General features: G+C 35.8%; 1 protein-coding gene and 1 long non-coding RNA gene across 42 annotated transcripts in view; one reads left to right on the plus strand and one right to left on the minus strand.

Annotated features, from left to right (window-relative positions):
- Positions 1 to 27,260, plus strand: part of HDAC9 (histone deacetylase 9) — a 1,020,499-nt gene that overhangs the window by 498,053 nt on the left and 495,186 nt on the right. For 34 of the 41 annotated variants that reach the window (XM_049093664.1, XM_049093655.1, XM_049093656.1 and 31 more), the window contains one exon: positions 948 to 1,010. In XM_049093664.1, coding sequence (XP_048949621.1) covers positions 948 to 1,010 — 63 coding nt within the window. Of the gene's footprint in view, positions 1 to 229; positions 539 to 641; positions 708 to 928; positions 1,011 to 1,193; positions 1,355 to 27,260 lie in introns of those variants that run through there. The other 7 variants (XM_035698228.2, XM_035698230.2, XM_035698219.2 and 4 more) reach the window with 7 other exon arrangements.
- On the minus strand, positions 13,334 to 25,240 carry LOC112670535 (uncharacterized). The gene is made up of 3 exons (XR_003143008.3): positions 25,064 to 25,240; positions 16,553 to 16,820; positions 13,334 to 14,304 (listed from the first exon to the last, which is right to left on the minus strand). It is a non-coding gene; the product is annotated as an uncharacterized LOC112670535 (long non-coding RNA).

Raw genomic sequence — 27,260 nt, forward strand, 5'->3', positions numbered from 1 at the left:
GCACTTCTCTCCTCTCTCTTCCAAAAACACATACTATAAAAATAAAATGAAATTAAATGTATGTGCATTTGCCCTCTTAGAATTATGATTCTTAATTTTTTTTTTTGCCTTCCTTTCTTTGGAGGCGAATCGCCAGTATGGAAGGAAATACAGTGTGTAAAAAGCAAGCTGAGAGGGAGGAAAGAGTTAATTGCTTTTAAGGCCCTGCAATAGAGAATTATGGTTTGAAAGATAGAGGCTGGACAGCTGGGTTTGCTGGGGTATTTTTAAATGCATTAATGCAGGCTCCAATCACTCGGCCATGCTTGACCTATTTTTGGCTCAGGCCGACCATTGTTCTATTTCTGTGCCTGTGGGCCCTGCCGTTGTTGATTCATATGCAAATGGATTATCACTAGCTTTAGCCAACTTGAGCTGAGAGAGACCAGAGAGGGGGAAGAGACATACACAAACAGATAGAAGGGCATCGGCCGAAGCCACTTGCAGGACTGGGGCTTCTTGCCACGAAACTCTAGCAGCCCGGAGAACTATAAGCCAGGTTTAATTGGTTTCTTTTTCTTGTGGGTAGAGTTAATATTTTTCTACTTACTCTGACAAAGCAATAACCCCGAAGCACATTACTGTTTCCCACCTGCTTTTAGTTTCCGGGATCACCTAAACTCCAGAGAGCCATAGCATCCCCACGGTCCTTTCTGCTCTGTACACAGGTTGGTAACATAGGAAAAGTGTCCAGATCTTTTTAAAAAAGTGTATGTCCACCTTAACAGAAAGGAAATCATTGTTGAAGTTGGTCGGCTGCTGCCTCTCCTCCGGGAGGAGGGAGGACCAGGGAGGGTAGCTCCTGGGGCCCGTGCACTGAGCCGCGATGAATCTTTCATGGAGCTGAAGTAAGAGTGATTGGAATATGCTGCAGACAATTTACGAGAGTGACTCGTGTTTTTCCTCAGATGGGGTGGCTGGACGAGAGCAGCTCTTGGCTCAGCAGAGAATGCACAGTATGATCAGCTCAGGTAAGATCCTCTTCCATAACTGAGACATTTTATGTGTGAAAGGAGGCTGACTTGGGAAATGCAGCTAAGAAAAAGCACCTCTCAAGGATTTGCTGCTTTTTGATGTTGATGTTGCTATTTTCTTGGTGCGTCTGTAGGGTTTAACTTAGATCCCTGCCATTACCGTTTTTTGTGCATATTCAGTGTTTAGGGACGACAGCTTCTGAATGAAATCTCAAAGCTTCTGATGAAGGATGGGACTGAGATAAGTGAAATGTAGTTGGGGGTGCTTTGCCTTACTATGCAACTAGAAGAAGGAGATCTGTACTGATTGCAAGCTATTCTAATGGGACTTTAAAAATCAGGTAAGTTCATACTGGAGCTTCAGTTTAAATTGCAGCCTGCAATAGCCCGATGATTTTATATTTATGGTGTGCATCCAGAAGCACATCTATTTATAGACCTACCTTCTGAAATGTGTTTGTTAAGAGTTGCAAAGGTAGTTTTAATGTGGCTTTTTCTCATCAGCCCAAAATGAAACTATTTAGGATGGAAGAAAAATTATTATTAGCAGATGGTTATTTTAATTTTCTTTAAAAACATTTGCAGAGTCTAGCATTGTCAGGCAGATGGATGGCATAACACACACATAAAGGTGTTACATGCAGGTGCAACCCTTAAGAGAATAACAGTACCGGATTCTAGTTTCTCAGCGTCTGTACTTGTGCCTTCAAGGCGATGTGCTGAGGAGATCAAGCTTGTCAGCTTGATCAATTTCTGTTTGTGAAAAGAGCAGACTCTCCGGGCAATATCACTTAGTTGTAATCGTTGCTCCTCACATTTAATCCTACAGCCGGTTCCTAAAGCTTGGGGGCTTTTTATTTCCGTCCTCTTCGGAACACTTCCGCCTGAATTGGCTTAAACTTCTCCCTTACATCTCCTAAGTTCCTATGTGGGCTTAATCGGAATTCTAGATCACCATGTAGATTCCCATGAAAAGAATGTACCATCGAGCAGCGTTTACTTGGTAGAGCTAGATGTGAAAGGAAATATTCCACAGGTTGGCACGATGTCAGTTTCAGTGCTCAACATCTTCCCATTGACAGATCTATGTCTGAACCAAGGTTTTTTTTTTTTTTTTTTTTTTTTTTAAAAAAAAAAAACCTCCGTCAGTTGTGATGATTTTCAGATACTTCTCTTGACCCGATCTTTTTCATGGACTCAAAATAAGAGATCAAGTTTGTGTAATTTGATATGTTTACATTTACGTGACAGGAATTATATTAATTAGTAGTGTCTGCTTATCTGAAATAAAAGTACTAGAATTTTAATATGGTTTATTACCTTCTATTATCTTTGTGGCTGTAAAGTTGACAAGAGCTTGGGGAAGGGTCAGCTGGTGTGTCTCACATGGAACTGGTCACTTAATTTAGCATTTTGTTTTCTACAGATGAATTGACTTTTAAAAAATAACTATTTTAGGTATCTTTTCAGTACTACACTTATTTTTTCAGTCCTTACCTCTGTGTTACAAGTTTAATGTTTCTTTAACATGGTTGAAACAAAGCTGTGCCTTTTAAGCAGCCACAGGCTGCTGACATGGAATCTCTTGCCACAGGCTACAGGTGTTTGCAAGCCTCACTGTTTTCAGTGTGTTTGATAATCGCATGTAACTTTATTCCGTTTTTCAGTTGAGATTGTCATTTTCCTGACGTTAAAGCAATAATATTTTCAAGCAGCGAAGTGCTTGAGACTGTCCATGCTATTGTCAGTTCTACAGGAAGGGAAGCATCCTTTAAGCACTAACTAGTACATGAAAAGTGATGTAGATTGACATCAACTCCCAAACCTGTCTGGTATAAATAAGGAAACTCCAGGTTCTGTTTATTTTTAAAATTTGAAACATACAATAATTTGCATCTGTGCTACCATGTTGTGTAACTTTTGGCTTTGTTTAGTATAATGTGGCCTTAAATTCCTCTAGTCTTTATTATATACTTCCTCTGAGGTACTGACTCTCAAATTTGGAGTCCTCAAGAATATTTTACAAAATACTCATGCCTTGGTCACACCCCCAGAATTTCTGATTTAATTGGTATGTGAACTAGCCTGGATATTTGAATTTTTTAAAATCTTATGATCAAACCTCAGGTACAGTGAACTGTGAGAATCACAGATGTAGAGATAGGAGGAAGTGATGGTGATCCTAGTAACCCATTTCAGTAGGATTTTCCTTTAAATTAATTGTTAAATTTGGGGTGTGTTTGTCTTAATTTATCTATAAATTTCATTCCACTCCCTTTTGGCCCAGGGCATGGATGTGATTGATATGCATAGGAATGGTTGGAGTCTTTGGATCTGAAAGAGAGATCTGGTAGCCACGCAGAATAGTGGAGAAAACACTGTTGTAAGAGTCAAGAGCTCAGTGTTCTAGCAAGAGCTCTGCTACTAGCCAGTTGTGTAACTGGTTACTCATCTGTAAACTAAACAATATTGATGTCCTCTTGTTTATCTCTTGGCATTCTTATGAGGTTCAAATGTAACAACGTTATTAAAGTGCAACTCACTGTTATTATAACTATTTATAGTGAATGAACCTGAGTTTCTAGCTCTTCAATACCATGCTCTGTCTTGCTAAACAAGCTAGATAGATGAATCTGATTGTATGTCACTTGGAACAATGGTGTTTTGTTTTGATAGTAAGTTCTCTTTAGTTATCTGATACATCGGCTTCTGTTTTAGTTATCCTGGTCTGGGAAGAACTAGTCCTTTCCATGTGCAAATTTTGACTATAAATCAGAGTAATGTGTGTGTGTGTGTGTGTGTGTACGCGCGCACACATGTACGTGTGTCCTGTAAAATGTCTCATTACATAATAATCAAAGGCAAAAAATTTGCAGAATACGTAATTGAACAGTGAAACCCCAATAGCAGATTCCTTGGAATTAATTGTTTTAAAAAGCTTTGTTTTATTGTTAGCTATTGCTTTGAGGTTCCCATTTGCTATTTTAGTTAAACTGGATACTATGCATTAATAAAGATGATTTTCTTCAGAGATCTTTATATACTGTTGAATTGCAAGTATTTAATATGGTTCCATTTTTCCCTAATATTGACTCAGCTAGGCAAGACATTTTAGGTAGAACTAGGTTCTGGAATATAGTCTGCTAATGTGTTTTTAGTTAAAAAATTCATTAATGTTGAATCTTGGAATTCATTATGAGTGACACATTTTGCTAGGTCAGTCTCTACCTTTGTGGCTTGTGTGGGCCAATAGAAGTGATAACTGTGGTAGAAACTGAAGCATGTACAAATATTGACTCAGGTCACTTAGCAGTAGCTGGCACAATTTGGGGTGTTCTCCTGTTGCCAGGCATGTTGCCTAACATGTTGGACAGCAGAGCTGTCCAGACAATATTGGAACTATTACTATAAAAGAATTTCCTAGAGTTTATACAGCATTAATGTAAAATACATTTAAAATAAGGAAAACTCATATTTTTTCTATGTATTCTTATTTTAGGGTATAAAAGAAAAGGATGTAAATCTAAATCCTGAATTTCTTTTATGGAAAACATATCTTCACCCTTTCAGAATCTTTTTTTTTTTTCCTTTGGTGTGCATTGTTGAGGGGAAAGGAACATTTTAGATTCAGTAGCCATTTATGTCTACTTGGAAAGCAGAATCTAATTATGAAAATGTAAGTCTGTGAAATGCTCCTGTCATGTCAAGAATCACTTCTGGTATTTCCCATAATTACTGTTTTGCTGTTCTCTAACTCAAGTTATCTTCACTTACAAGGCTGTTATCAATTTGAATATCTGATAGGTAGTGATCAAAAAGCTATTTATAAATAGGCCCATTGAGGCTGGGGATAAGAATGAGTATTTTCTATTTCTGTGGATGACACCAGTGGAATAATTGTTATGTCCATTAAGCAAGAAAATTCAATAATATCCCTTAGAAGACTAAAATAAGCCCAAATTCTGAATATAAAAATGAGGATTTTGATTTTGAAGATGAGAAATTTCAAAATGTACTATATAGTTTCTCACCACTGATAGATAATGAAGTGATTCTAAAATGGCATAAGCTGGCAAACACTCCCCCTACACACACACACACACACGTCAGCATTAAAAGAGTACAGAAAATGATATGATCTAACATATTTCAGAAACTAATAGTCAAGGGAAAAATGGAGGGTATGGGTTTTTGATCCAAACAGGGAACCCTCACAGGGCCTGCATCCCAGGCCTCCTTAGAATTTTACTGTCAAGATGACAACTTCCTGAAAATTCTAACATTCTTAAATCTGAAGAGAAGCAAACTGAGTTGATATCCTCAGCTTTTGTTGTTGTTGTTTCTCGTGAGTGAGAAGTAGTAGAAATGATTCTGGAAAAGAAACTAGTGAACTGGAGGACGGTGAACAAACACTGCCTCTCTGGAGAAATGAAGGTGTCAGAGCAACACTCTAATTTGGGAAAATGATCCACAGTTTTTTTGTTTTTTGTTTTTTTTCCAACGGAATATCCTTCTCCAACTAATCTTAGATGTTCCACCAAGAAGAAATCATCAATTTACTGAAGCCATGGAATAGTCTAATAATTGTTCCTCACAAATAGAACTCCTTAAAGAAGTAAATTCCACAAAACAAGAGCTCAAAGATGATATGATAACACAATAACATGAGGGGAAAAGAATATTTTATATCTAGGGAAACAAGTTGGAAATGAAAAAAACATGATAATTATAAATCAAGAATACTCATTAGAAAGAGCAGGAAGCAGAACAGATACCAGTGAAACTCTTTACCAACAAAAGGGAAAGGTTTAAGATCATCATAGGGAATGAAAAAAGGAAAATCGATACAAGCAATTGGATGGAAGTCAACTAATAAGAAAGACAAAGACAGGATAACAAAGAAATTTTTTGTATCTCTGAAGTTGATATTCTAAAGCATTGAAACAAAATTTTGTGAAAAGATGAAACATTGTTTCATTGGAAAAGAAAAATATAAATCTGTAGATCGAAAGGCACCTCGTCTTGCTGCAAATGCTCATCACAGAGTCATATCCTAACTGGGCTATTGATTTTCAAATAATAATTTTTTAGGGGTTCAGGCAGGGGTTCAAGCAAAGATCTGTGGTTGGGGGAAGGTGGGGATAAGGGGGAATGTATGGGATTCAAGAAAGCTTATCAAGCATATCCAACATTTGGGATGCCTGAGTGGCTCAGTGGTTGAGCACCTACCTTTGGTTCAGATCGTGACCCCCGGGGTCCTGGGATCGAGTCCCACATCGGGCTCCCCACAGGGAGCCTGCTTCTCCCTCTGCCTTTGTCTCTGACTCTCTCTTTGTGTCTCTCATGAATAGATAAATACAATCTTTTTTATAAAAAAAAAGATATCCAACATTTAATGACAGAAGATAGTGAAAAAAAATCTTTGAAGTTCAAAAAGAAGTGTAACCCAATGTTCCATCCAGGCAAGATCTGTTACAATAGAGAAAATAGGTAAGCAAGTCAGAAGTTCCCAAACATGAACTAGACTGCTTGACAATGAAGCCCACACAATGAAGACGAATGTAAAAGCAAAAATTGAAATAGAAAAGTAACAAAGCATAGTAAGATTAACGGGGCAAGCAAGGAATCTACTTAAATAAATATGAAATTGTGGTTACAGGACAGAAATTTTATAAAGTAGGATGATATTCAGAAACAACTAATAATGAGGCATTAGAGATAGGTGAGATGAAGGGATGTGTGAAAGTGATGATATTTTCTTTCTGAGCAAGGACAGACTCCCTGCTGCTTAAAATAACACAGAGGTTTTTGTTTTGTTGTTGTTGTTTTTTTTTAAGAGACTCTGAACACTGATTCTTTAAATAATTTATTTAACCCTAGAAAGATCTTTTTTTGGAAATATTACCTAATAATGGGAAGGAAGCATTTAGAATGTTTACGGTCCATTCAGTTCCAGTTTTTTAAATTCTGTTAAAATTATTTAAATTTAATGTTTTTTAAAGAAAAATAACATACCTTTTTATAAAGGTATATTTTGTTTATCTATCCATCTCCCAGAAGAATTAATACATAGATGGAAGGAACTCAGGGGAAGTTGTGTGTGTGTGGTGGTAGTACCGTTGTGAGGGGGGAGGCTCTTGTTTTCATCAGCATGCTTTTTCGCCTTGTATGACTTTTTACAATATGCCCATATTTTCTATGAAGTATGTCTTACACACCCCCACACAAAGTTATTGTGCCAAACTCCTAATGGTGTTTAATTGTAAGTAGCAGGTAAATTAGATCGTCTTCTGCTGCAGGTAACAGAAAATCCTACTTAAAGTGACAAACAACAAGGACATTTCTCAGTGAAATAACAGGGTAGTTGGCAGCACCTGGCAGTCAATAATGGCAACAGTATTCAGGTCTCTCAAACTGCTCCCTTCTGTTGGCTTTAGAGTTGGTGTCATCATAGGTCTGTTTCTTCCAGAAGGCACGAGTTGACGTGTCTATCTATGCATGACAAAGTCTGGAGACATAGGAAAGATACTTTGCTTCCTTGGATGTTTTCTTTAGGAAGTTGTACCCAAAATTTCTCCAGCAAATCATCCTTCATAATTTATTGGCCAGAATAGCAGCAACTACCCACACATTAGCCAGTCACACAAAAGAATGGGACTGCCATGATAGCTCCGTAGGGTCATACTAAGCCTAGGAAGGTGAATGTTTTTATTAGGAAGAAGAAAGGTAAAGAAGAATGCCTATTAGCTAGGTACCAGCAGTGTTTGCTACAGTGTGTATGTTGGTGACTGGAATTTTTTTTAGAAGATTTTATTTATTTGAGAGGGAAGAGGAGAGGAGAGAGGGGAAGCAGAAATGGAGGAGAGGGGCAGAGAGAGAGGGAGAAGCAGTCTCCCCATTGAGCAGCCTTCCCCCGCCCCGCCCCATGCAGGGCTGGATCCCAAGATCCAGAGATCATGACCTGAGCTGAAGGCAGATGCATAACCAACTGAGCCACCCAGGCACCCTCCTTTGTAATTTTCTTTAGTTTGTATTCCTTAAAATATAAATAATTAAATGAAGGAGGTAGACCATGTAATTTCTTTCAGTTAAATCGTGAGTATTCCTTTATTTTCATGAAGATATACATCATTTTAACACTGATAATTTTTTTACTAGTATTGAATAGAAAGCCTTTCTTAGTACTATCTATTGTTAGAAGGAACCCTAAAAAGACTAGTTATGGAAGAATACTAGATCTCTGTGAGGTTGTAAATCATTTTGTAGAAAAGAGGAAAGCCAACACCATAGATGAGTGTATTACAGGCATTTATTATAAATTTGAGTAAAATATGCTTTTAATATTTAATATTTAATATTGGCATTGAAGGATGCAGAAAATATTAAGGGAAACTTATCTAATGTATAAACTTTTCAGTACACTGAAGGAGGATTATTTTTAAAATATTCAAAATGCAGTTTCTTTGCCAGTATGTTGTTATAATTATTACATTTTCAGAGTAATGAACAATTTTAACAATCTGGAATAGTAACTGCATTTTAACAATTTTTTTCTGAATTGGATTACTTTGAAAACAATTTAATTGGAATAAAGGCCCATGAAAAAATGACTTTAAAAATAAGCTTTCTGTAGATGAAATTCAAAGATATTTTGGCATGTGCTTCAAATCAGAGTGGCAGTGCTGTGGTCTGTCCCATTCTTGAAAGGAAAATGATGTACCAGTGTTTGGCTTGGATGCATGATGTCCTTACTGTGGGCAGTTTTCCCTTTTCTCATTTTGGGAGATTGACAATCAGGAGATGAAGGGATGAGAAAATACCTTGTATCTACAAGTTCCATTCTCACCACTAAGTCACTTTCACAAAACAAATTTAATTTAAGTGAATTTTTGCAAGACTAAACGACCTACACTTTAAGTGTAATCAGAGAACATTATATTTAGGATTTCTCTATGATGCTATGGTTTATGAATACAAAACTAAGTAATTCTTATGTTTTAGAAGAGTATCAGTTCTGTTTGTTATTTTAATGTAAAATTTTCCATAGTAAAATAAGTGATAGGCCTTTTATAGTGCTTTTAAAAATACCCAATAATTAAATCCATTGAAAACTACATTTAAGGAAGAAGGAAATTCACCAAACCACAGAGTGTAACTAATCATTTACTTATGATTAAACTTTTTGCATGTTGATAACTTTGGAAATACCCCAGAACTTCATTTTTTTTTTTTTTTTTACTTCTTCCCGTCATGGCCTACCACTTATATTGAAACATTTAATTTATAATTTATATTCAGTATTGACACAATTGTAGCCCTGCAGATGTCTTTTTCAATTTTTTGAGGTAAGTTTTGGTCAATGTGTAAGGCATGACATAAATCCACATTGGGTTAAAATAGTTTTGCTTTTTTTTTTTTAGTTTTAAAATTAAAAACAAAATGAAATGAAAATTTCACTGAATTTCCATTAAATTACATTGTAGCCTGGGAGTTCTTTCATTAATAAAAACATGTTTACACAGAAAGTTTTTATGAAACCACATGTAGGGTGAACTAGAAAAGCTCTTTAGGAATTGAACATGATTTAAATTTTACTCTTGATGGTACTTTTAAAAAAGTTTTATTTTATTTATTTATTTCTTAAAATATTTTATTTATTTAATCATAGAGATGCAGAGAGAGAGAGAGGCAGAGACACAGGCAGAGAGAGAAGCAGGCTCCATGCAGAGAGCCCGAAAAAGTTTTAATTTAAATTCCAGTTAGTTAACATACAGTGTAGCAGTGGTTTCAAGTGTGCAATTTAGTGATTCCATACTTAAATACAACACCCAGTAATCATCATGACAAGTGCACTCCTTCATCCCCGTCACCTATTTAACCCATCCCTGCTCTCCTCCCTTCTGGTAACAACTGTTCTCTATAGTTAAAAGTCTGTTCTTTTTTTTTTTTTTTTTTTTAAGATTTTTTATTTGTTTATGACAGACAGAGAGAGAGAGAGAGGCAGAGACACAGGCAGAGGGAGAAGCAGGCGCCATGCAGGGAGCCCGACGTGGGACTCGATCCTGGGTCTCCAGGATCACACGCCGGGCCAAAAGCGGCGCTAAACCTTTGGGCCACCAGGGCTGCCCTAAAAGTCTGTTCTTTGGTTTGCCCCCACCTTTCCCTCCCTGTGCTTTTTGAATCTGCTTACAAACAAAATTCAGTTGTGTATTTGGAATGCACGATTTTGTGTCAGGAAGCAGTCATTTTAGATTTAAAAATATCCTAATCAGTTATCATTTTATGGTTTTTCTGTCTTGTTCCACTCCGATCTAATTGTTTAGTCCCAGTTTAGGTCAGTGGTTGAAGCCATATGTTTTCATCACTTTATATCACTGTCATTTTTCTTACTGACATAATAAGCTAATGTTTCAGAAGCTTTTTCTGTATGAGGCATTGTTTTACCATTTAATCCTTCCCTCAATTTAAAGAGATCTGTAGTAGTTAACAGTAGTATTCATATTTTGCAGAGATGGAAACAGTTTCAGAGGAATTTACTGATGGTGATCATGGCTAGGAACTGGCAGGGTCAGATGTGAACTTGGTTTGTTTACCATGTCTCTGTCCCTATTTACCATGTCTCTGACTCCTTTTCTCAAAGAGAAGAATATTTTTCTGGGACGCCCAGGGGGCTCAGCAGTTGAGCTCCTGCTTTTGGCCCAGGGCATGATCTTGGAGTCCCAGGATCGAGTCACACAACGAGCTCCCTGCATGAAGCCTGCTTCTCTCTCTGCCTGTGCCTGTGCCTCTCTCTCTCTCTCTCTCTCTCTGTCTGTCTCTCATGAACAAGTAAATATAGATATCTGTGTCTCTCATGAATAAATAAATAAAATCTTAAAAAAAAAAGAAAAAGAATACTATTTTGCATAAGAGAATGTGTTTCAATTCTGGTGCTGAAAGTATAGAATCATCTATATTTATAGGTAAATGTCTAGGCATACTTCTTAATCCTCAAAGGTTTAAGGCACAAATAGACAACTATGTTGAAAGGCATGGTGGAGGAGCTTTACTTCATGTTCCCAGGGCTTGATATTGAAATTGGAGGAAGTTAACACTATCCAGGGCTGAGAGAGTCAGGGCAACCTCCAAAGTTCTGTGAGCCTTGATGATGACGCAGTGTAATGAGCATACACGATGGACAGAACCAATATCCCCAAAGCATTTGGCATGTTTGCCAGTGCTCACAGTACATCTTATAAGTCATAAAGCTAAGGTTTGCACCAATCGAGAAGAGCACGTTATTACTAATGTAATTTAGCAGAAAAACGTTTTTGGGTTTCTTTTTTCCCCAAATGTTAGCCCGATGGGGTTCAGTGTGTTTTTTGACCAAAATATTAGGATTATACTCATCACATTAGTCCTTGCCTAGAAATGGGGGGGGGGGGAGTCAATAAAGTCTGTTACTCAAATCCTGATCTCAACATGCTATGTCACATTCTTATGCTGAAAGAATAATCTAGCTAACAAAATTTTACTCCATTTTGAATATATATTGGTTCAATTTGGGTCCAATTTGGACATTTTAGGGGAAAACTGGATGGTAATATTTGTCTGTAACAACAGGATATTACATTTTATTTTAAGTTAAATTTTTGCCTTAAAGTCACCAGTTAGGTACTAATGCAACTAACTATTCAAGAGCCAACTTCTTGGCTTCCATCAACTAATTTTTATAATCTTATTGGCTATGGGAATCTTCAGCCATCTTTATGGAATACGCTGTGGAGGAATTATTGATTGTCATGTTAATGACCAACATAATTTACTGCCTTCCAGGGGAAAGAAGCTTTCAGGAGATCGTTAAATGCATTAAAATTTGCAGATGCCCACATGTCTGTGGCTCTCTGGCAGGCTGACTCCTTTGGGTCAGTTATTCTTAGCCTCGGTATTTCTATCTTATGGCATCGCAGGTCTAAGATTAGCTTGTTAGGCGTTATCATGCCATCTGAGTTACCTCCTAATATAACTCTACACTGGAATGATTATTTATAGAAAGAGCATTCTGTCATTTTTGTGTTATTTCTAGTAGTTTAAATAAAGAAGAATAACATACAAGTGAAACCACAGATTCCTTCCTGCTGCCAAAACAACATGATAACTGTCTTCTTAAGGGGCAATAATGTTTAAATGTGTGCTTAGGGTGATTGCAGAATTCTTTTTATCTCTGCCACCTTGACAGAAAAGGGAGGACTTCGGGTATTGATGTATAATGCTTGTAGAAAGGCAAAGAAGCAGCCTTGATGCTTTCTGTCACAGAGCACGGAAGACTCTGGTTGATGATGACAACAAGAGACATACAGGGTTTATTTTTAGAAACAGACATTGCTAAGCTCTCTGTTTGGTGTTAATATGGCTCATAAACAGGGCTCCTTGTTGTTGACCCTTCCAGGGAAAATGGCATTTTACACACACACACACACACACACACACACACTTTTTTTCATTTTTCAAGAATGACTATTATTAAGAATGTAATTAGAACTTTTGAAAGCTAAGGAATCTAAATTCTATGATATTCCTCCGAAAGATACACAGTACTTTTTAAAATTCCATTAAGACTGGGTCTAAGGGATGGTAGATGAAAAGCAATCCAATGTTATAAATACAATGAATATATAGGTTGGCTATAAGGTGCAGAAAAATAGGCAAATTTACATCACAAATGACTCTTAATAAATTACAATATCAGCAAAATAATATCATTTATGCTTCTGGCTTTATTGTGATAATATATAAAATATAGTTGTAAAATATACTATGACTGATTCATTAATTAAGTTGCTGATTTACATATAAAATATAGTTGTAAAATATATTATGACTGATTCATTAATTAAGTTGCTGATTTAAGTAGATGAGGTAAAAAATTCTAGTATATAAAAAAGGAAGTAGAAGCCTCTGCTAGTTGTTCTGGTATAACTTACTCTTGTTGAATCCAACAGTTTTCATGTAAAAGAAAATGTACAGTTTCACATTCAAGAAGTGATCTGTTAGCTTACTTAAACTGTAAGTTTAATTCAGATCTTGAAATTGATATATTGCTTTAAAATTAGAATTGTGATTTACTCTCTTAAATCTGCATTTTTATTTCCTGATTATTCACTCATTGTTGCTAGATGGTGAAATGTTAAAGGTATGTTAATACATTTCATGTTACACATTAATTGAAATACTTTAGAACGGAAAACAGAGCTCTATAGGAATATTCATAATTTTGTTATTTAATTATTTATTGAAAAACATTATCTGTTTTAAAGATAAATCTTTTTGTACTTGTGTGCAGTGTAATAAATCCACAGTCCATTAGGAACTTGCAAAATGACAGAAAAACAGGAACCATGCAGCAATTCAGGTGTATTCTCAAAGAAATCCAGATGTAAATAAATTGAGGATTGGAAGGGGAAGCAATTGCAGGAACTCGTTGCTTCCCGACCACTCATAATTAGCAGGTTGAAGGTTTGGGGAGATGATGTAATTGCTTGAAGTTTTAGAAGCTGAGTTGAAATAGTCATTCATCTGTTCGTTTTTTCACTCAAAAATATTTGAGAGCCAACTGTGTGCCAGGTATTGTTTTAGGCACAGAGGATACACCCATGAAACAAGATCAGGATATGTTTGACTGATTGTTCAGTTAAATGTTAGATAAATAAGGCTACTTTTGATACTAATAAGTACTAAGGAAAAAGAAAAGAAAAATGAGATAGAAAATGACATGTTGGGAAGGCAGTGTTGGAGGAGTAAAATAAAGCCTTTTGAGGAGGCTGAGATACAAAGAAACATCTTCCCAATAAAAGTAGGTTTTCCCTCAACATTCCCTTTTATCTAGAACCAGTAGAATGAAAGCAGTTAGAACAGAATGTGTCTCCGGGAGCTGTTTTAGCCTCCACTTACCTTTGCTTTGTGTAAGAGATGGGGAAGCTTTTATCAGTAGATAGGTGAGAAAGCCAGGGGAAGGCTGTTAGCTATAGATTTTCTCTATTTTCCAACAAGAGATTTTGGAATCAGGTGACCTCTCTAGGACTGATGCTTTTGGCTGGAAATTAAGGACCTTTTCAGACCACTTAGTTGTTGGTTCCTTCCCAAAGGTTCATCTTTGCCCATCATTCCAGCTCTGACCTCAAATATGCTGAAACTTCTTACCCAAGCAGAATGAGCAATCCTTGTAGTTTAGTGAAGTGAGAATTTCTTCTTCTCTGGGGGCTAGAAAGAATGGGGACAATATATCTTCATCCACTGAAGTTAGAAGGGAAGTCTGAAAACAATTTTCTCAAAGTTACAATATTGCACACTTTTAAAAGGGGTTATGTTATATAATATTCATTACATGGGTATTTATTGAGTCCTTACAATGCAGCCAATATTTAATTCAGGGAAGTCATGGGATAAATAGCAACTTTGTTGTAGAGCTATAGAACTGTAACATGTAAACAAAATGTTTAGAATACATTGTCTTCATGGTGTTGAGAAGTGGATAGGTTTGTGATGAATTGTTACAAAAGTTGAGTAAGGAAGTATTTAGATCTATTTTTAAAAAGGGAGAAATGGCAATGTGCTAAAAGCTATTTCCCCCACATGTTCTGCTTTCTCATGGGTAGGGAACAATGATGGATACACATAGTAGGATGGACAAACATTTTTGAGGGACTGACACATGATCTCACATGCTTGATGCCTCATGGGGTTTTCCCTCAACATTCCAATTGGTCTAAGTCAAATGGAATGAAAGCACAGTTAGAATAGAGCAGGAAGTGTTCAGGAGCTATTTTAAACTCCACTGAGTTCTGCCTTCTGTAAGGGATGGGGAAGCCTTTATCAGTGGGTAGGTGAGGGAACCAGGGGAAGGAGATCATCTACCATCTTCTTTAGCCTTGAGAATACTGGGACTTAGCCAAAATCTTGGACAACATGCTTTGTTGGATTTATAGTGTACCTTGAGGGAAATAGTTAATAGCTACATTTTCCCCCAAGGATTGTCTCATTTAATCAATTCAATTCAATTACTGAGTACTTGACAACTATATTTTTAGGCCAGATCTCTGGTTTGTCTGTTATTGCTGTGTGTGTGTGTGTGTGTGTGTGTGTGTGTACTAATAATCAGCCATTCGTTTTTCTGAAATACCCTTCTGCTGCTCTGTTCCAATTAGTCTTTGCTAGGAGAAATCCTAACTCTTAAAAGCATAGTTCAGATGTCTCCTAATTCCCCTCATCGCTTGCACTTTCTCAGTTATGTGTGTTATCTTCTCTCCATACCTCCCCCAATAGTTCTTTATTACTATCTTAGAAATTCCCACTTTTTGTCTCACACTGTGGTTATTTATGTGTGTGTGTCCCCATCCCCTCCCATTAGTTATATTATACACTCCAAGAGGAAAAGGATCATGTTTTACTTCTATTTTTATTCCCTACAGTGCCTAACACATAATTGATCCCTGAGACTATTTTTAGATGAATGAATGAGTGATTAAAGAGTACATTGGTATCACAGTCTGTTTTTATAAATTTTTTATTTAAAAAATGATTCCTTTTATGTAGAAAATAAGTCCTCAGTTTTTTTGTAAATTTGAACAATATAAGCTTCTTGGGATGTTAGAGCCTTTGGCTTAAAATTAAAACCATTCATTATAGAATATGTCAAGAATGACCTCCAATGCTTTGATAATATGTATATGATCTTTAAATATTTCAATTATTCTTAGAAAAGGAATTTTATAATATTATTTGACTTGATTTTTTAATCAATAATTCCAAGAGATATGTGTCTGCATTCAAAATATTAACTGTGAAATAGCTCATTTAAGACTGCCTGAATATAAATACATTCTTTTTGGTCCAAGGAGAATAAATGTGGTTGTGAAAATGATTACAGGTATACTTTTATATTATTCAAACACCACTTCTCATAATCTCCTATTTTTCTTCTTGGTGAAATTTTTCTTAGATAAGTAAAAAAACAAATAGTTTTTTTGTTGCTTGTTTTTTTTGTTAACAGTAGTATCAATTTGAAGTTTGTTTTGGCCCACAAATTGCTACTTAGAGCTCATCTACATATATTCAGGTATTATTGAATTGGTTATATTATTTGAGAAGGGAACAATGGAAAATATTTTTTGGTGAACAATTTAGTAATCAAATGTTAAATGCCAAAGGTATCAGTAATTTAAAAAAACTAAAAAGTCAGGACAGGGAATTCACATAGCAATTTATTAGGGAAAGACAGATGGAAGGAGTGAATCAATCTCTGTACACACTCAAGGAGAAGAATGAAATATATTTATGTCCAAATGGGAGAGAAATGGTGAAAAAACAAGGGTAATATAAGTAGGAAATGATGTAAGCTTTTTTAGGGTAGTCTTTGCTTTGGTTTAACCTTAAAACTCAGCACAAGAAAGGATACATTAAGGCCTTTAAGGCTCAGAAAATTTAGTTAGTTAATATAAATGCAGGCCACGAAAGGGATTGGATAATAAAACCAAATTTTGCAACATGGCTGTTGAACTCACCTTAGTAGAGCACAGGAATGAATATGTGCCAGTGTTTTCCCCCTGACTTTACCAAATTGTGTGTTCTTATCGTTTTGAGTCCAAGGTAAGTTTCTGATTGCTACAATAGTTGTGTGGAGATGGCACAAATCAAAGTTGGTTGGCTTTGGATTTAGATGTTTCTCATTCTTATGTTAAGCATTAATAAGAATTAGTTCAAGCAAATTTCCAAAGATGATTTTTGCAGCTATCAATTTAGTTACTTGGAATCACTCATCTGTTTTCTTTTCTGAAAAGTAAACATAAAAAGGTTAGAAAAAAATATTTGGGTATCAAGTTAACCTAATTTGTATAGTGTATAAAGGAAAATAATATAAACAATCTCAGTCAACAGGTAATTGAACATAATAAAAACAATGCTCTTAATATGTATCACTTCTTCCAGATTTTAATCAAGAGTCAACTCTCACTGTTCAGTATCCCGATTATTAAAGGGAAATGCTCCCAAATCATTGACCTGGAAAGATCAGTGGTCTTTTTTTTTTTTTTCTTCAGCGGATAGTCCTAACCTGAATATGAATATAACTCTAGAAAACTTTGTTTAAATTCATTCTAGAAAATCTTATGAGTGTTTTAGATGCCTAGAAAGCATATTAAATTGCTTTGTGGACATGGGAAAGCATCTGTCTGTTAGATTTTCTACTGCCCAGTCAACTTCCTTGAGCACTGAACCAGTATGTAGTAGAGATTTTCTTCATGCTTCACCAATCATATAGGTGAGAACCATTTTTCACATATACCTGCCGTCAATGGATATTGTTAGACTTTAGATATTTTTGCCAAGCTGAGAGAGGAAAAAAATAACACAGCATTACTTTCTCTGATTATTGTTAGAATTGAATGGTTTTCATATGTTATTAGCCATTTGGGTTTTCTTTTATACAGAGATAATCCAGGAATGAGAGAATGGTTAGAGGAGAAAAGTCTATCAATGAATATTACCCTGTTAACAGAGTAAATGAAAAAAATAATAACTCATTAAAGGAAAATATTCGATAAAATTCAATACCCTTCTAGGATAGAAACTCCTTATAAAGTAAGAATAGAAGAAAGTGAACATTATTGGGACGCCTGGGTGGCTCAGCGGTTGGGTGTCTGCCTTTGGCTCAGGCGTGATCCTAGTTAGGGGATCGAGTCCCACTTCAGGCTCCCTGTGAGGAGCTTTCGTCTCCCTCTGCCCACGTGTCTGCCTCTCTCTCTGTCTCTCATGAATAAATAAATAAAATATTTTTTAAAAAATGGACATTATCAAACAAAACCCTATCTGAAACTTTGTATTTACTGGTGAAATTAAAACACATTTTCTTTAGTGTCAGGAAGTTTGTCCTTGGAGATCCTAATCGATGTTCCAAGACATGAACATTTAATAAAATGAGTAAGAATTTGAAAGGAAGAGAAACTAATCCAGCTAATCCAAGTTCAGTTATTTAAACTCTCCCTTAATGTCCCCTCCCCCTCAGCTTCCCCTCTGGTAACCATCAGTTTGTTTTCTGTAGTTAAGAGTCTGTTTCTTGGTTTGCCTCTCTCTTTTTTTCCCCTTCGCCCATTTGTTTTGTTTCTTAAATTCCACATATGATTGAAATCATATAGTATTTATCTTTCTTTGGCTCTGACTTATTTAACTTAGCTTAATACTCTCTAGTTCCACCCATGTTGTTGTGAATGGTAAGATTTCATTCTTTTTTATGGCTGAATAATATTCCATTCCAATAATATACCCAACTTCTTTGCCTATTCATCAGTCAGTGGACACTTTGATATTTCTGTAGTTTTGCTATTGCAGATAATGCTGCTATAAACATTGGGATGCATGTATCCCTTTAAATTAGTATTTTTGTATTCTTTAGGTAAATACCTAATAGTGAAATTATTGGATTGTAGGGTAGTTCTATTTTTAACTTTTTTTGGAAACTCCATGCTGTTTTCTAGAGGGGCTATACCAATTTGCATTCCCACCAACAGAGCAAGAGGGTTCTGTTCCCCTTTCTCCACATCCTTGCCAACACCTGTTGTTTCTCGTGTTGTTGATTTTAGCCATTCTGACAGATGTGAGGTGATATATCATTATAGTTTTGATTTGTATTTGCCTGATGATGAGTGATGTTGAGCATCTTTTCATGTTTCTGTCTGCTGGCCATCTATATGTCTTCTTTGGAAAAATAGGTGATGGAGATTAAGGAGTGTACTTGTGGTGAGCACTGGGTGTTGTATGGAAGTGTCAAATCAATAAATCGTACATCTGAAATTAATATTACACTGTATGTGAACTAACGGGAATTTAAAAGCTTAAAAATTAAAAAAATAGGTTGCTTAGTACAAGGTCAGCATAAAACAAAAAATTTAAAAGATTTCACAAAATGATATCATTTACATAGCAGTTGAATCTTTTATGGAGAAATTGGTAAAATTATTGAAGAGCAAATAAGAAAACCTGAATAAATTTGAGAGATATTGTGTTCATAAATAGGAAGACCATGTCTTTAAAAGGTCATTTATTCCCAATTCAATCTATAAATTTCTTTGTATTTGAAACAGCCAACTTTCTTTAAGAAATAGATAATTCATGCATAATACAAAAATCAAATATACTAAATGGTATTATTATAAAATTTTAAAATTTTATTTATTTATTCATGGGAGACACAGAGAGAGAGAGGCGGAGACATAAGCAGAGGGAGAAGCAGGCTCCCTGTGATGAGCCTGATGCGGGACTGGATTCCAGGTCCACGGGATCCAGACCTGAGCCGAAGGCAGATGCTCAACCACTGAGCCACCCAGGTGCCCTAAATGGTATTATATAGTAAGTAGTATATCTATATCTCATTTCCACACCAACTCTACCAGCCTTTCAGTTTTCTGCCTCGTTGGTGGCCCACAAATTCTTCTGTGCTTTACAGATGCATTGTATGTCAGTACAAGTTCATTTAAAATGCTACCAGGGAATATTGCATACTGACTAAAATTCAAATGTAAGAGTAAATGCACAAGTGGTAATTTTGTCAAACAACAAATGAGAAGAAGGATAGATAAGTCATTCAAAGATGTATTAACAATGATTGGTTGGTTGGGCAAGAGACATAGAAAAATAGATCAAAGAACAAAAATACAGAGTTATTAATAATAACATTTTATATGACAGAATTACATCACACACCATGGTCAGAGGACATACTGTTAATTAAGTGGTTTGGGAACAATTAATATATTCAGTTTATATACTCATAGTCAAATGATATACTCAAATATCTATTTTTATAATACCATTTTTAAATAATTTATTTATTCATGATAGATAGAGGCAGAGACACAGGCAGAGGGAGAAGTAGACTCCATGCTGGGAGCCCAACGTAGACTCGATCCCGGGACTCCAGGATTGCTCCCTGGGCCAAAGGCAGGCACTAAACCGCTGAGTCACCCAGGGATCCCCTTTATAATACCATTTTTTATAAGATTTTATTTATTCATTTGGCAGAGAGAGAGAAAGAGAGAGAGAGAGCACCAGCAAGGGGAACTAGCAGGCAGAGGGGAGGGGGAGAGCAAGCTCCTCACTAAGCAGGGAGCCTGAAGGAACAAAGTAGGGCTAAAGTCCAATACCCCGATGTTTATAGCAGCAATGTCCACAGTAGCCAAACTGTGGAAGGAGCCTCAGTGTCCATCGAAAGATAAATGGATAAAGAAGATGTGGTTTATGTATACAATGGAATATTCCTCAGCCATTAGAAACGACAAATACCCACCATTTGCTTCGATGTGGATAGAACTGGAGGGTATTATGCTGAGTGAAGTAAGTCAATCGGAGAAGGACAAACATTATATGGTCTCATTCATTTGGGGAATATAAAAAATAGTGAAAGAGAATAAAGGGGAAAGGAGAAAAAATGAGTGGGAAATATCAGAAAGGGAGACAGAACATGAAAGACTCCTAACTCTGGGAAATGAACTATAAAAAATAGTGAAAGGGAATAAAGGGGAAAGGAGAAAAAATGAGTGGGAAATATCAGAAAAGGAGACAGAACATGAGAGACTCCTAACTCTGGGAAACGAACTGGGGGTGGTGGAAGGGGAGGTGGGCGGGGGGTGGGGGTGAATGGGTGACGGGCACTGAGGGGGGCACTTGGTGGGATGAGCACTGGGTGTTATTCTATATGTTGGCAAATTGAACACCAATAAAAAATAAATTTATAAAAAAATAAAGTCCAATACCATTGTTATTCAATTAGATAGGTTATGATTTTAACTTCTACAAAGCCAATGTATAATGTATGCAGGGTCTTGCATTTTTATGGAGGGATGAGAAGGAATTATTTTAAGGTAAGGTTTTTTTTAAGGATTTTAGTTCAGTTTAACTAAATTAGGTGACAGAAGTACTCAATATTTATATAGCTCACCCAATTTTCTAAATATAATTTGAGATTGATTTAAATGAAAGATTCAGATTTTAGAGTACTGTTGAGTGAAATAGGGATGATAATTTTGTCAAGAAAAAAAGGTAGCTACTCTATCCTAAAGCCTCATGGAATACCACTTGGTGCCTAAAAACACCAATTGGTAACTAACTTCTAAGCTGAGGCATGAGTGACTTTAAGAGCCCAGCCATGCAAAGAATAGCATTCCAGGTAAGAAGGAACAGCCAGTGCAAAGGCCCCTAAGTCCAAAATACCTTTGGCTGTTTTCAGAATAAAGGCTAGTGTGGCCTTTCACACCTTTTTCAACAAAACGGAGGGAAAGTAAATGGTTGAGCAAAGACCATTTGAATACTGCATCCAAACTGTCTTTTCCAGCAAACTGAAAATGACATATTTTTCATACTCTCAACATAGGATTTGTCTTCATACTTCATTGTCTTCACTCACCAATATCTGGTAGTTTGTCTTTAGAAAGTACCATTTGGGTGCTAAAGGAACAGAATGTTCTTTACCTTTTTATTTTTCCTTGCATATCCAAAATGTGCTGAATGTAATTCTAATCCCAGTATATGTGAGAACAATTTAAATATTGCATGGCATAGTAGATGTGATAGCCAGAAAACTCGGTGTATCCCTTTATATGTTCATTCATATTTTTATGAACTTAGTATATGAAAGAGTTCAGGAATAATGATACTGATGATGAAACACCAACTTCCAGTCTCACGGAGCTACTTTATAGGGGTTTTAGCTGGGTCTGCTACACTCTGTGTGAAAGTAAGTAATTTTGTTGTCTTGGCATCTATAAAATATGAGGGGAGTTGCCTAGATTACTGTTAAGGTTCCTACCATCTTTAAAAACTGTCAGTGTGTCCCCTTTTTTAATCACCTGAAACAGATCAGGTCATAGCATTGTCTTTTTCATATAGCAGGAGTAATTTAGATTGAACATATTGCCCCAGTAATGTGTTGGTCTATCAGTTTATAATACTACATATTTTAGGTTTAGAAACTCATTCTGCTCTGATTTATTATATCTTTCTTTTGAAGTTTGTGCTAGTGCCTGACTTGTTTTGAATGTTTTACTTATTCACAAAAGCACTGGTCAGACCTGTTTACAGAGAACCATTCAGTAATACGACTTACCTAGCTTAGTTTGATACTTTAAAGCAATGCTCTCCTCTTTCTTTTGTGTGCATGTCCTGTGTGTGTGTATGTATATAATGCATGTATTACAATTATAATTGACTTATTTTCTATTTCCCTGTACTGTTTTTCTAATAGTAATAGAAGGCAGAAGGAAAAATGTGACTATGCACTAACTCTTGTAGCTTAGAATCAAATATTATTTGTCTCCATTTTAGTAATGAAGATTATCATTTTGCTGTTGATCAAAAATACAAGGCTTTATCATCAGTGTTCATTTTTATCCTTCCTGTCTCTTTGTCCAGTGACTACATTTGAATTTTCTAGATCTTTAGAATTGCATTTCACTTTTAAAAATTAGGTGTTATTTTAGACAAATAACTATAGCAGAAATTTCAGTTTCAAAAACACTATAGCAGAAATTATTATAAAGAAGCAGAAAGCTTATTCAAATGCCTTTTTCAAAAATATTACCACTTAATGTATTTAATTGCTACAAGTCACTTGTTAAATAATATATTGGGAATCATTTCCATTTATTTTTTTCTTGACAATATATTTAAATCAAAGTTCTTCTCTTCGTAAAAGTAATATGTTGGACTAAGTACTGCAGAGTCCTTAGGTATTTTTTAATTTATAAGTCTTTCTAAACCTCAGATTTATAGTTAATATTGTTAGAATTTAGAAAGTGAGAGAGATTATATTGGTTATTGGTTCTAGAGTCTTATTTTATTGGGTTTTACACCTACTCTGGGTGATATTTAAATGATGCCAAAGCTACATGTTGCAATCAAGATAACAACAGTATTTTTTCCTTCTTTCTCATTCCAATCTTTTGAAATGTAATGCATGGAAATTTTTCTTTCATATGTTAAGTGTATCTCATTGCTGAATATAGTGTGCCTTACTGAAGTATTCACTTCTTTGCCAAAAACACATCAGTCATTCACAAATATTCAGTATTCTGAGAATGAAAATTTTTTTAGCTACTTGGGTAGTTGGTGAAAGCCAGTTTGCAAAGATTTCTAACTCCACAGTGTTAGACATTATTGTGTGGAATCTAGGGCTTAAGTATTAACAGTGCATGAAGTAGAATTTGATATACATTCGGTGAGCTACAATAGTCTAGACCAAGAGTTATAGCAGGTTAACAGAATGATGGTAATCAGTCCTTTGTCTTGTGGATGAGATAAAAATGCATTATGACTTTACAGAACAAAATTGGTTCCATTCCTGAACCATTCATTAATATCTAAGAAAGTATCTGTAAGATAAAAATAAAATTCCTGAATTAATTAAAACATGGAAATTCATATAAACAAATCTAAGACCTTGAAGAATGCCCAGCAGGTAATAGTCACTCAATAAATGTTGTGGGATGACTAAATGAATGAATGAAGTGAAAATCATTTACAACAGCTGATATTAAACTGCATATGTACCTTTGTACTTTACATGTTTCTCTTACATTGGGTTATCTAAGCATAGAGATACATAAGGAATATATGTATTTGAATATATTCCAATATATTTGAAAAGCCAGTATTTGAACTGATAAAAGCAAGGTAGATCTTCTCTTTCTTTGTTATGATACTTTTATTAAGGGGATATTATTATTTTTATGAATATTAATGGTATCATATTTGAATATGGAGATCCTTTAGCAAAAAAGGTTTGGAAAGCTATTTCCTTCAGACAAAAATGGCATTTTCCTTTAAATTTCCTTTAAATTTCCTTTAAATCCATCTTTGAGCCTCTTTCTAGTGAACCACATTCTGTCATCCTAAGTTATTATGGGCCCTATAGTTAGGAATAAAAAAAGCAAATGATCAAGCATGTTACTTTGGTTTTTAAAGTAAGAGTCAAAAGACCCTTAGGAAGGATTTCTTGTAATATATGTTCAGTTAAGTTTATATCCATGGAAAATGTAGTTTGGCCAGTAAGTGGCCAAATGTTTAGGTGTTTAGTATGTTCTGGATTACTCAAGTTATTACAGTATCTTTCAGAAGAGAAAATGTTACCTTATAATCCTACTCAATATTGTATTTACTTGAAAATACTAACAGGAAAAGCCCAACTTAACCTTCCTCTACTGCTTTTAGGAAAGAGCCTTAGAAAATGTTCTTACTTACGTTAAATTTAAATTCTAGGGTAATGGTAAATTGCACATCTGATCTGAGTAATGGTAAATTGCACATCTGACCTGGCTTTGCTGAAAAATCAAACCTCTAGTATAAAAGTAAAAAATTATATACAAGGATTACTTTAAAGGACCAACATCTGATATTAGACTACTTCTTTAAAAAAAATCAGCCAGCATTCTCTATATAGTTTTCTTTCTTTTTAAATAAACATGAATGTTAGTCTGATTCCTAATTTCTTGGTTCCAAACTGGCAATCTCACATATAGAAAAAAAATCACTTTTGAATGTTTAAAGGCAAATACATCTGGAAAGGTTGTATGGAGTGTCAGGTGATTATGCGGCATTGATGTCCATTAACAGGTGTCACCTTCATGATTGCCTCATTTCATTGCTTTCTGACTTCCTTCCTTCCTTCCTTCCTTCCTTCCTTCCTTCCTTCCTTCCTTCCTTCCTTCCTTCCTTCCTTCCTTCCTTCCCTCCCTCCCTCCCTCCCTCCCTCCTTCCTTCCTTCCTTCCTCCCTTTCCTTCCTTCCCTCTCTCCTTCCTTTCTTCACAGCACCTATTAAGTACCTCTGTGCTTAGAAGGCCAGGCATGGGCTAGCTGGGTCCTCAGATTGCCCAGGGCTAAAAACAGTATGTTGGCTATGGCTGTGTCCTCATTTGGAGCTTGAGGTCCTTTTCAAGATCATTCATGTTGTCAACTGGATTAAGTTCCTTGTGGTCATAGGCTTGAGAACCCTGGTTCCTTGTTGGCTATGGGCTAGATTCATTCTTACCTTTTAGAGGCTACTCTCAGTTGCTTGCTTCCATTTGGCCCCCTCCACCTCAGCAGTGAAGAAATCTTTTCTCCCTGAATCCCTCTTAAGCTTCAGTCCTCTCTGATTTCATCTTCTACCAGCCAGAGAAACCTCTTTTCTTCTAGAGAAATTAATTAAGTTAGCCCCATTTGGAATATCTCTCTAAAAGTCAAATGATCACCAGTGTTTATTACCTATGCAAATTCCATTGCCAGGTAACCTAACATAAACATGGATACCAGGTGGGGAGTGTTCTGTGAACCATCTTACTGACTAACAAAATAATTTTTTAAGTTATTATTGTAGACATCCTTCTGGCATAATCTCATCTCCTACTCAGGTTCACATACCAGCTCTGTGCTGATAACCCATAAATCTCTAGCTCAAGCCCCAACCTCACTCCTAAGCCTTTAGATCTATATCAACAACTCCACTGTCCATAAGTGGGTTCCACAGATACCTTATTTTAGAGATTAGAAAATGAGTCACTTCCTTGTTTGTATGAATGATAAAAGTTCAAAGAATGCATTATGAAAATGAATTCCAAGGATGTTATATTTCCTCACTACTCTCCACTTATAGGTTGGTGTAAAGCATGATTGCTTGCATGATACCACGCAAGAACCCAGAACTTTGTGAATGAATGAACTAAAAGGTAAAGTCCTTAGATTTAAAGATGACTTTGAGTCATTTCCTCCATTCCATTCCTCCTCTCTCCTACTCTCAGATTCTAGCACAGCTGCTATCATAGTTCTCCTACACATTTATTCTAAAAAATTAGCTATTATATATTGCCTTTGGTGTTCTCTTGTTTTCATCCAGGTTTTTTCATTGCTGATTTGATTATCTTGTTAACCGCTTAAGGACAAGACTTTGTAGGTAGAGAATTACAAGTAAAGTCAAAGTTTCTTAATTAAAGAAGAGGCCTTTATTCCCTTTTTCTTCCATTTTTTCCATCTGTTTTCTGCCAGGATTATGACAGCAGAGTGAAAAAGTGGGCTTCTAATGCAAATTTGACAAGAAACAGGGCAGTGAGGACAAGAATCTTCTTGCACATGCTAAGGAACTCCTGACTGTACTTCTGAAGTAGTCACTGGAATGACAGCTCATCTGGCTAAAGTACAAATTTTTGTTTTAAAAATACAAATGATCCTCTTCATTTTCTTTTCTCCATCTTCATACTCACATGCTCACATTTACAGTGTTATGCAGTGTGCACACATACTTTTCATTGTTTTCTCTTTTGAAATAACATGAGAAAATTTCACCATCGACAGATGATCACATGCTTTGTATGTTTTAATTGGACATTTAAAAGGGCATTATGCATATTCACGTAACTCTCATTTTTTGGTTTAGTATCTCCCACAGTGCTTGATTTTATTGGGATTAGGCTTCTCTGACCATACTGACTTATTAATGATTCACTTATTCAGAAACCTTTTCAATATGAACCAGTATCAGGAGATAGAAGTGAACCAAAATAGGACCAGGAGAACCCAAGGGATCCATGAATGGGCTTTAGGCACTCCCTGAATCCTTTGAAATTTTCTGTACACTAATATATTTGTGTACATGTTCATTTTTCTTAGAAGACTGGCCATTTTTTGCCTAATTCTCCAAGAAATGTGTGACCCCAGTAAATGTAAGTAATTATTTTAGGAGTGATAAAAAATGTAGCTATTTGGGTTCTCAGACCTGGGATCAGAAGGCATGCATTAAAGGCACAGGTAGGGTACTCAAGCTAAGCTTACCCACAACCACAATGCACAATAGCGATCCAGAAGGACCCCCCCCCACACACACACACACACGCACAGAAATATTGGAAAAGTAGAAATAGAACTAAAACCAGCCTCATTTCAGAAGGACTAGCCATTGTGCATAACAAGCCCTAAGGGAACCACCGTGTCACAAAGCAGTAACTGATAGGCCCCATGATGGTTCTATGTTCTCCATATTGTGGGCATCTTTAAAAGCAGGGATATATCTAAGCAATTTTGAAAAGAGATCCTTAAAACAGTAAAATGGCATTTAAAAAATATTTTGAGGAGAAGCTTCGGCCATCTGAAATGTTTACTCCTATATGAACTAAAACAGATATATGAGTATAGGATGTATCTCCTGCCCCATAAAGCTGTTTTATGATGGAGAATTAATCTCTACATCCAGAAGC

The sequence above is a fragment of the Canis lupus genome, chromosome 14 (assembly GCF_003254725.2).
Source record: "Canis lupus dingo isolate Sandy chromosome 14, ASM325472v2, whole genome shotgun sequence".
NCBI classification, from domain to species: Eukaryota; Metazoa; Chordata; class Mammalia; order Carnivora; family Canidae; genus Canis; species Canis lupus.